The 11,291-nt window shown below is 47.1% G+C and overlaps 1 protein-coding gene across 1 annotated transcript in view; it reads right to left on the reverse strand.

The window, feature by feature from the left end:
- LOC107105666 (proto-oncogene Mas-like) overlaps nt 1–9,972 on the reverse strand; it is a 12,255-nt gene extending 2,283 nt beyond the window's left edge. Inside the window, exons 1-2 of the mRNA XM_015405663.1 lie at nt 9,894–9,972; nt 9,634–9,754 (exon numbers count right to left, since the gene is read on the reverse strand). Coding sequence (XP_015261149.1) covers nt 9,634–9,754; nt 9,894–9,972 — 200 coding nt within the window. The remainder of the gene's footprint in view (nt 1–9,633; nt 9,755–9,893) is intronic.
- Between the last annotated feature and the right edge of the window lie 1,319 nt (nt 9,973–11,291).

Consider the following 11,291-nt stretch of genomic DNA (forward strand, 5'->3'; position numbering starts at 1 on the left):
AAGCCGCTCTGAGACACCTTTGGGTAGTGAAGGGCGGGGTATAAATCCAATCTCTTCTTCTCCTCTGTATATTTGGGTAAAGTAATTTTTTTTTAAATTATTGGATTAAATTTTCAATCGGATTTTTATCTTTCTGTACAGCATTCCAATTTTGGTCCTGTTTTATTTATTTCTTTTCTATTTATTGTTAATTGCCTGACATGTGTTGCAGGGACTCTGTTGCTTGTTAGATTTTGCACTATTTGACCTCTGAAGAAGGCCCTTGTGAGCCGAAACGAGTCAGGTCATATACACTGTTCTCTTTTGTGTGTATTTGTAACTTTGTACATTTTATGAGGCTTTGTTTGGGACCCTACTAGGTTTTTATATGTCTTTGAAATAATGATGCAGCCAGAATTCAACTCTGTGATGGCCTGGTCCATGTTACTATTTCGAAAGTGGCATGACCAGTGCTGTTTCCTCAGGAGAATCCCATCGAAGGCTAATCAAATGATATTACCACGGCTATTTTTGGGCAGGAACGCACAGGAACGGACTTCCGGCTGCCTTCAGAGTTGGCCACACCCACTACAGCGTGCGTGGCTACAGAGGGAAGGCCTGGAGAGCGAAACCCCCCCCCCGGCACCTCCAAAGAGGGGGGGCCGGGGGGGGGCTGGAAGGATCGGGGAGGCATTTAAATGCCTCCCTGTGCCTTCCCCGGCCTGTCCAAGGGCCAGCTTGCTGCAGGGCACCCGGGCAAGCCAAGGGAAGGCAGTTTAAACTGCCTTCCCTTCCCTTCAAGGGGGGCCTTGCCCAGACAAGCCAAGGGAAGGCATGGGGGTGTGTCCTAATAGGTTAATGAGCTGTGCTGTCATGGAGTGTGGCCTAATATGCTGATGAGTTTCTGATGTTGGGTGTGGCCTCTTATGCTAATGAGTTCCTGCTGGGCTTTTTCTACAAAAAAAAGCCCTGGATATTACTCTAGTAAAACGATACGCTATACATTGAGACGTACAGTTTCATTAAAATGCTTTATTCTAAACTGTCCACTGTTTCGTTGCTGGCCTTTCCCTGGCCTTTCTGGGAAATGGACCACAACAGATTCCTGTAGAGCAAAATGACCAGTCATCAGTGGTGGACAATGCTCCCTCTAAGCTGTGGAGTCTTGTGAGTAAAAATTCTGCTTTGTGGGTTACTGCCATTAAATTTGCGAGCAAGCAATTTGGCTTCTACATAAATTAGCTTGATCTGGAGCCATCCTTCCCGAGCTAAGACAAGAATGTGTGAGCCAGAGGCTAAAAAACTGTGAGCTAACTCACACTAACTCAGCTTAGAGGGAACACTGGTGGTGGACCTACATTTTTGGGACCCTGGAGCTTGAACGGTTAGGAGGGCCCCTTCTCAGTCAGCAACAGATGAAGGATGTTAGGATCCAGCTGCCAAAATGAAAGCTACGAATAGTGAGCTCATACAGCTGGTGGTTTGGGGGCTGCAAGCCCCCAGAAACATTTTGAAATTTGACCAATTATAGGGACCTTTTGAGGCCATATGAAATGGGGATTAGAACATTTTCTAGGGTCAATAGTAAGCTTATGATTCTGTCACTAAAATAGCCTTATTTTAATAACACACACTTTAAAAACCTCCATCAATTTTGTTGAAAAATTCACTCATTTTTTAAAAGTTGTTTCAGGGGCCCTGCCTCTCATCTGGGGGCCATTTGAAGCCACTCTGACCCACCACTACCTAGATAATGGAAAAGCAGGTCCCAGATTAATTCCGTTGTTTCTTAGCCAGTTTGGTGTAGTGGTTAGGAGCACAGACTCTAATTTGGGAGAACCGGGTTTGATTCCCCATTCCTCCACATGCAGCTGCTGGTGTGACCTTGGGTCAGTTACAAGTTATTTCAGAGCTGTTCTCTCAAAAGCAGTTCTCTCAGAGCTCTTTCAGCCCCGCCTACCTCACAGAGTGTCTGTTGTGTGGAGAGGAAGGCAAGGCAATTGTAAGCTTCTCTGAGATGCCTTTGAGTTGTGAAAAGTGGAGTATAAAAACAGCTTTTCTTCTTTTTGGCGTACATTCAGGGAAGCTAGAAAAACACTGTGTGTTTAGCAACAAACAATTACAATGACTTTTACTTTGGTGTGTCTCCCATAGGACTGAGCCCATGTTATCAAAAGGAAACATAAGAACATAAGAGAGGCCAATGTTGGATCAGGCCAATGGCCCATCTAGTCCAACACTCTGTGTCACACAGTGGCCAAAAATACTAGGCGCCATCAGGAGGTCCAGCAGTGGGGCCCAGGACACTAGAACCCCTCCCACTATTGCCCCCCCAAGCACCAAGAACACAGTGCATCACCTGCCCCAACCTGTGAGTCCCTATCTATACCTTGTGGCTAATAGCCACTGATGGACCTCTGCTCCATATGTTTATCCAGTTCCCTCTTGAAGCTGCCCATGCTTGTAGCCGCCACTACCTCCTGTGGCAGTGAATTCCAAGTGTTAATCACTCTTTGGGTGAAGAAGGACTTTCTTTTATCTGTTCTAACCCAACCGCTCAGCAATTTCATGGAGTGCCCACGAGTTCTTGTACTGTGAGAAAGGGAGAAAAGTACTTCTTTCTCGACCTGCTTTTCTTCTTACTTCTCTGTATGCCCTCTGTCTCTTACAGTCTGCCACTGTTCCCCACTAGTCAGCAGGGATCATCTCTAAACGCTCATCTTTGTATGGATATGTCTCTAAATTATAGCAAACACTACAACTACCCAAACCCCATATCTATACATAGTAGATATACAGGATATATTTACATGCAGGAAAATGTCACGGGTTGAAAAAGGGAAAAGCAAATTCTTTTTCAAGATAAGTTATTTTTTTTCTGCATAGGTCAAAAACTTACGGCTCTGTTGAGAGTAGAAAAGAAAGCAGGCCCAGTATCCTATGCTGGGATGGAAAGTCTTGCAGGGAAGTGCAAAAGTCGACAGGACCAATGATGTGTCTCCACAAACTCAGTGCAAGTTGGATAGGAGCTGCAACCCAGTCTTTGCCTTGTCTTCGTCTGTTTCCCAGTATCATATGACATAAGATAGAACCGTTCTCTAATCAGCTGCTGAGATAGCCATCAGTAGATGGAGAAGATGGAGGCTTTGGCTGTGTAAAGGGTCTATATACTAAACAGACACTCTTGAGAAAAACAGATTTGGAATCGATCTAAAATGGGGGCAGGATTTTACTATTCCTTAACAATGTAATGTTTAAAAAATGTTGTTTGGGTTAAAAAAATGTTATTTCTGCCTCTCCTCCCCCACCCACTCCAGTCTTCTCATGCATCTGTGACTGCAGGAGCCAGTGAGTGGTGGTCACTTGGGTTGAGAGGGAAGGCGGACTCTCTTAGATGGGAAGCTTATGGGAGCCCCATTCCCACATCTTCCTCCAGCCAAGTTCCCCTCCCCCCTGACTGCCATTTCGCTTTTTATGATTGACGCTTGGCTGGAAGGCAGTGATGCGCATGTTTACCCTGCACCTCTCTTTCTACGAAATGACCCCTGACCCTACATATAATCCGAAGCCACCTTAATGGCTTCTCCTCTGCTCCAGGTGGGACGCTGCCCTTTCATTCACTCTTTCTCTCTCCCTGCCCTTTTTTGGAGGGCCCCAGTTTTTAAAATGTTCGCATGTGTAGATCTAAACCTTAAGGAAGTGTGTTTATCTCTCCTTATATATAATTGAATAGTGGGTGCCAAAGTTCTAATTCTAAAATGCACTCCCTTAGTGTATGGCTGATGGCACTGCTCCTCAGCATATATCGCCACCAATCAGAAGGCAAAGCCCGGGTCCCGCCCACACCACAACTGCTGCGACAACCTGGTCTTTTGCATATGGAAGCTGATTGGACTTCAGTCCATTCCACACCTCAAACTCTCCCCCCCCCGCAAGGCAGTTGGGATTTTCAGTTGCATAACATACCTCATAGGGGAGAGGAGAATGGGTAACAATGGTTACCACTCTCCAGGTGAGGGCTACAGATAACTCAAACATACAAATGCTCTTCAGGTAGCAGAGATCAGTCCCTCAGGAGAAAACAGTGGACTCTGTCATTAAACCCTGCTGAGGTCGCCACAGGAAACTGACACTGTTTGCCCAAAGCCAGAGCACTCTCCCAGAGCCTCTTTCTAGATCCCGTTGTATTTATTTCCGCAACGGGCATTATTTCTAGTTAAGAAATAAATCACATAGTATTCGATATACTTAGAATTACAACTCTGCCATCTGGTTGGTCAGATTCATAATTAATTTTTTAAAACATTCTTCCCAGCCTGTGCATATAACCTGGTACTCCTCTCTTCTCTTCTTTCCCATAGTCTAAATGAAAACCCCCAGCTAAAAGCAGCTAGAGTGGGGTGGGTTTGATGGGAAAGGGAAGAGTTAGGCCCCCAAAACTATACTTCTCATATTTCTTTGTTTATTCAAGGATAATACAGAAACTCTGCAACTGCTGCTCTGCTAAAAATGCTGCAAGAAGATCACTCTCTGCAAAAGAAAGTGCTACTTGAAAGAAATGAAAAATTGCAGATGGGCATCATGTTTTAATGACAAATGGACTACTGATTACTTTTTTTTGTTTTAAACAAGAATAAAGCAGTTTGCCTGATATGTCTTGACACTCTCTCAGTATTAAAGGAATACAATGTTAAAGGGAACTTTGAATCCTGTCACAAGAGCTACTCCACATATCAAGGAGAGGTGTGAGTGAACAAGATAAATTCTCTTTAACAATCAATGTTTTTGCAGCAAAATAGTTTTAGAAAGCATGTTGAGGAGAACCTGTCTGCTGTGAAGGCCAGCTATCATGCTGCTAAGTGTACTGCTGAGAGTGGTAGGCCATTCACTGATGGTGAATTTGTTAAAAAGGCCAGGGTTAAGGTAACGGAGGAAATGTTCCCTGAGAAGGTATTTCATGTTAGTTGTGTCAGTTTATCTGCATCTACAATCACCAGGAGTGTTGAAGAACTAGGAGAAGAGCTGCATAGGTCACTGATTGTCAAGACAAAAAGTTTTGATTTTGTTCCCCATTTGCATTAGATGGGAGCAATGACATTATAGACACGGCTCAGCTACTAATATTTATCAGGGGGATAGATTCCAACTTCAGAATTACAGAAGAGTTGTGTGCACCAAAGAGTTTGAAAGGCACCACAACTGCAGAAAGCATTTTCTTGAGGGTGTGTGAATCAGTAGAAAATCATGGTCTGAGTTGGTGTAAATTGAAAAGCATCACAACTGATGGTGCAAGAAATATGGTGGGAAGTAAAACTGGTGTAGCTTCAAGAATCAACGGTATTGAAATTAAATGGTACAATTCCCATCCAATTTCACTGCATTATCCATCAGCAAGCCTTGTGTAGTAAGATTCTTCAGTGGGAAAGTGTGATGCGTATTGTTGTATCCAGCATTAATTACATGGCCTCGCTCACCCTCAGTTTAATTTTTTTCTCTCAGAGATAGATGAAGAATATGGAGATGTATTGTACCCAGGGGTCGTTTCGTAGAAAAAGAGCTAGGGGAACTCATTAGCATAACGCATTAGCATATGCCACACCCCCTGACATCACCGGAAGTGTGTCATAAGGCCACACCTCCTGGCATCACTGGAAATGTGTCATAAGGCCACACACCCCGCCCCCAACAGTCCCGGCCACCGCTGCCGGCCTTGCAGCTCCACTGCCGAGCCCCATGAGGGGCCCGGCGGTGGACCTGCAAGGCCGGCGGGAGTGCAAGGAAGCCCCGCCAAGGCCCTCCCTGGCCCCAGGCAGGCAGGGGTGGGGAGAGGCGGGGAGGAAGCAACTTACCCTCCCTCTTCTCCTGCCTCCTCCTGGCTGAATGAGGGCCGGAAGCGGGGCGGCCGGAAGCAGGGGGCGGGGCTTCGTCATGTGCCTCACCCGGGGGAACTGCGATCCCCCACAATCCCCCCCGAAATGACCTCTGATTGTACCATGCAGAAGTCAGGTGGCGTGCCAGAGGAAAAGTCCTCAAATGTTTTTTTCACTCTTGGTCATGAAGCTGATGTCTTTCTCAAGGAGAAAGAAAAAGGTGAAGAAGTATTTTCTGACCCTGGATGGATTTTTGATTTGGCTTTCTTAACCGATACCACAGAACATCTGAACACACTGAATCTAAGGTGGCAGGGGAAAGGAAAGCTTGTGTGTGACATGCATTCTGAACTTAAAGCTTTTGAAAAAAAAAAGAAACGTTTTTTGTGAAGCAAGTTGGTGAAAGTCACTTTTCAAACTTCTCTTTGGGGACATTGGGGGCGACAATCTGTTAAGCACATTTGGGGATGTTGGGGTGATGATGCCTACATAGAGGCAATACTTCTATGTTAGAATCAGCTTCTACCATAGAGTTTTGCCCAAAACCCAGAGTGCCACCCCCATGTTGGTAGAATTTGCTTCTACCAATGAGTTTTGCCCCAAACCCAGAGTGACATAGCCATCCTGTGTTTATTTCCAGCTTCACCCCTCCTTGGTGTGGGTAATGGGGGGAGGTGCCTGGGGGACCCCCCCCCCTTCTGGGGGATCTGGAATCCCTACTAACCGGACTAATCCGTGCTACTGTAAACTCAAGGCTGGATTACTGCAGCATGCTTTGTGTGAAATTGCAGGGAATTTCAAAGAAAGAAAGCTCCAGGTTTCTCCCCCTTCTTCCTCTAAAATAAATGAGACAGAGAGACATTTTACATACGTATTTATTAACCCGGAATGCTGATCGGGCAAAGCATTTGGTAACAGTTCCAAGGGTGTGAGCATCCCAATATTTGTCGAAAGCAAAGGATATCAAGTTAATACAATATGATATAATCATTGCAATAATTATCCTATTGTCAACTATGAGCATTGATTTCTTGTATCACTCTGCGGAGGAATCTAAGGAGAAAAATGCACCTCTCTGCTCAGAAGCCTGAAAGTGGGGGAAGATAAGAAAGGTCAAGGGAAAACTGGAAGGGAATACCAGGAGCAGATGCTGGTGGGTATGCTGAGGATTCACATAGGGTTGCCAACCTCCAGACGGGGCCTGGAGGCCTCCCAGAATCACAACTGACCCCTAGACTACAGAGATCAGTTTCCTTGAAGAAAGTGTCTCCTTCAGAGGGTGGACTCTTTGGCATTATATCCTGCTGAGGTTCCTCCCAAGGACCTACTCTCAAGTCTCCAGGAATTTCTGAACTCAGAGTTGGCAAACCTACACGTGACCACTGAAAAACACTGAACCGATTTGCACTACTCTCTCGTGGTATCATATCAGTACATTATCGTCCCCACATAAGCATCAAGAAGCATGTCCATAAATCCTGCATCCATTCCCCCCAGAAGACATTTATGCAACTCCCCCACAGGCAATAGGGCTCCCCCCTTCCAGGAACTGAGCTCTTCCTCTCCTATTCCGAATTTCACCTTCATAATCACCGTGTGAGAAATGGTGCACTACGTAGAGGTGTTATAGCACCAATAAACTTTTTTTTTAAGTTGTCACTCTGTGTGTGGCAGGGGCTGTGGCTCAGTGGTAGAGCCTCTGCTTGGAATGCAGGAAATCAGTGGTTCAATCCCCTGCATCTCCCGCTAAAAAGACCAGGCAGCAGGTGATGTGGAAGACCTCCACCTGAGACCCTGGAGAGTCGCTGCCAGTCTGAGTAGACAAGACTGACTCTGATGGACCAAGGGTCTGATTCAGTAGAAGGCAGCTTCATGTGTGTTCATGTGTGTATGCAGGAAGTATTCATTTTAGGGTCCTTCATGCCAGGAAATGTTCAATCAAAGGATCAGATGTCGTTACAGAAGACAGGAACAGATTTGAGTAAACTGAGACTGATTTTGTACAAGGAGCTGCGCTGCTGTCGCGCCTCCCTTTGCCCCCTTTCCATTGGTCAATTTCCCACTCGGAGCCACGTGGCCGCATTTTGACCTGATTTCCCCCGCGGTTTCATGATCCTCAAGAAACAGGATCATGAAACCACGGGGGAAATCAGGTCAAAATGCGGCCACGTGGCTCCGAGTGGGAAATTGACCAATGGAAACGGGGCAAAGGGAGGCATGACAGCGGCACAGCTCCTTGTGCGAAATCAGCCTGAAATTCATAGCAGTATTTTTAAAGGCTCGATATTACAGGTATAGGAGCTGCGGTGGCTCAAGTGGTTAAGACGCTGAACTGCAGGCTGTGGAAGGTCGGTAGTTCAGCAGTTCGAGACCTGGGTGTGCAGCATGACGGAGTGAGCTCCCATCTCTAGTTCCAGCTCCTGCCAACCTAGCAGTTCGAAAGCAAGAAATTGCAAGTAGATAAACAGGTACCACTTCGGTGGGAAGGGAACAGCGTTCCGTGCGCCTTGGTGTTTAGTCATGCCGGCCACATGACCACGGAAACGTCTTCAGACAGCACTGGCTCTTCGGCTTTGAAACGGAGATGAGCACCACAACCCTAGAGTCGGATTCGACTGGCTTTCGAGGAAGGGAACCTTTACCTTTACCTTTTTATTAGAGGTAAGTTTTCTCATGATTTTAGCCGAGTTCAAAAAGTCAACCTTTGGGAAACTGGTAACCCAGTTTCTTAAGGAACTGTTGGGATATACTGTACATATCATGTGGAATGACCAAGTTGGTATCATTGTTCTTAGCTACAGGATCTGTGGCAGTTCAGTTGAGCTCTTTTAACATCTTTAAGTGAAAGGTCCAATGGAATCTGGATCATTTTAACGATGCTCTACAAGCTAAAGGCTCGATGTTCTCATGAGGGCATCACAACCTTGTCTGGGTATGTGGTTGTAGCTCCATCCTGGTGTCTCTCTCCTCCTTGAAAACTCTCTGGAGGATGACCTTCATTCTCTCCTGAAATTTCCCCCCCCTCTCTCTTCCAGCCATGAAATAAATCAGTGGATTGATACTACCCTTTAGGGAAATCCAAAAGAAAGCGTAGGCTGGTAGCATTTCGGGAAGTATGCTGAAAGAGGCATAGCTCAGAACAGAAAAGAAGAGGAAGGAGAGAAGAAGAAGCAAGGTCGCTTTCAGAAGATTCTCACACTGGCACCTTGGTGGTTTCAAGCAGACTTTGAAGAACAGGGTCAGAGTGGAGACGATCACCAGTAAGAGACAAACCAAAGTAGTCACAATGAGACCCCAAAGAAGAAAATATGCGTAATCCCCTCGTATCAGATCCATTGGTAATAGAAATGAGGGCACTCCAATCAGGGCAAAAGAGAGAACCCATATGAAGGCACACACGGTGGTGGAGAACACTGGTGACTGGTGGCATCGGTACCAATTTGGGACGAGGACAGACACCCACCTGTCAATGCTAATGGCTGTCAGGAGAAGTTGACAACTGCTGAACATTGATGCGAAGAGACTAATCAAAAGCCAGCCAAGAGCAGCAGGGATTTCACGACGGTCATGGAAAGATGGCGGGTTTAAACATATATCTAAAGGAAGCAGAAATACAAGGGATCCAAAGTCTGCAACAGCCAGGTTCAGGATGTAGATGGCGAAAGGTTTTCTTTTAATACGGAAGCCAAGGAGCCAGATGATATTTCCGTTCCCCACCAGTCCAAGAATGCAGAAGAAAATAGTGAAGACGGAGAGGATGATTTCATCGCCTATGTAATTGTACCATAGCAGATCTTTATCTTCATTGCGAGGGAACAAGGTCTTAAGGTTGAACACATCCTTCGTGGTCATCTTCAGCTTATATGTGTGTCGGGGGGATTTCTGCTTGTCTTGGGCCAGCGCTCCTGCGAGGACAAAAGAGGCAGTGGAGGGGAATTCAGTTCTTGCAGCAGAGCTGAACTAACAACATAGCCAGACAGGGATCCCCCACCGGAAGGCCCAACCACCCTGCCCCCGATCAGCTGGCCAGCAGGGGAGAATTACCCGGAGTAAGAGCAAGGCCCAGTTGACATTGCAGCAACAAGTCTATATCACTTTCAATGTGATCCGGAAGTGATGCCATCCTGTCAGCATTGCTGGGGTGACACTCTAGTATTTGGGCCAAAACTCTATGGTAGGAGGCAAATTTACCATAGAGTTTTTGCCCAAATACCAGAGCTTCACTGTGACACCAGTGTTTGATGATGTCACTTCCAGGTCATGTCAGGAGTGATATAGACACATAGCTGAAACCAGGGGTCATTTCCTGCAGGAGCGCACAGGAGCGGAGCTCCGGCAGTAAAGAGCCCAGGGGGCGGGCACATGCAACAAGCCCCGCCCCCTGCTCCCAGCAGCCCTCAGTCAGAGCAAGAAGCAGCCAGGTAAGTTTCAGAGCCCTCCCCTGGCCCCCCGGTCCAAAACAGTCCAGTGGCACCTTTAAGACCAAGTTTTATTCAGGTACAAGCTCTCCCTCCTCAGCGAGAGCAGATCTGCACGTTCCCCCCCCCCAATAGCTAGCAACCCAAAACAGTCCAGTGGAGCCTGAGCGGTGGGTGTTGCCTTCTGACACACTTCCGGCGATGTCAGGGGGTGTGGCATATGCAAATGAGTTATGCTGCACCTCTTTTTCTACAAAATGACCCCTGGCTGAAACATTGGCTAGGCCTCCCTCCTGCTCCTATCCCGCACTGTCTACCAGGAGGGATGTGATAACCCTACCACCTGGTATTGGAGAAGAAGAGTAGGCTTTTATACCCCGCTTTTCTATCAGGAGTCTCAGAGCAGCTTGCAATCACCTTCCCTTCCTCCCTCCACAACAGGCACCTTGTGAGGCCGGTGAGGCTGAGGGAGTTGTGAGACTGCTGTGACTAGCCCAAGGTCCCCCAGCAGGCTTCATGTGGAGGAGTGGAGAATCAAACCCCGTTCTCCAGATCAGTGTTCCCTCTAAGCTGAGTTGGTGTGAGCTAGCTCACAGTTTTTTAGCCTCCGGCTCACACATTTTTGCCTTAGCTCAGGAAGGAGGGCTCCAGAGCAAACTCATTGAGGCAGCAGCCAAACCGCTCGCTCACAACTTTTATGCCAGGAGCTCACGAAGGAGAATTTTAGCTCACAGGACTCCACAGCTTAGAGGGGGCATGGCTCCAGATCACAGTCTGCCACTCTTAACCACAACACCACGCTGGTTTCGTAGATCCTCAAGACTGAAGTGACTTGGGGGGGGGACATTATTGATTCACACATGGAATTCACTGCCACAGGGCGGCTTCAAAAGGGAATTAGATAAGCACAAGAGGGGGACCCGCGATACTCGCGGGGGGGGGACACCTCAGCCCTGATTCATCCTCCCTCCCCTCGGGTGCGCGTATCCGAGGAGGGGATCTCCCGCCCGGCTCACCTGTCGGA

The sequence above is a fragment of the Gekko japonicus genome, unplaced genomic scaffold (assembly GCF_001447785.1).
Source record: "Gekko japonicus isolate JY-2015 unplaced genomic scaffold, Gekko_japonicus_V1.1 scaffold4937, whole genome shotgun sequence".
Classification (NCBI taxonomy): domain Eukaryota; kingdom Metazoa; phylum Chordata; class Lepidosauria; order Squamata; family Gekkonidae; genus Gekko; species Gekko japonicus.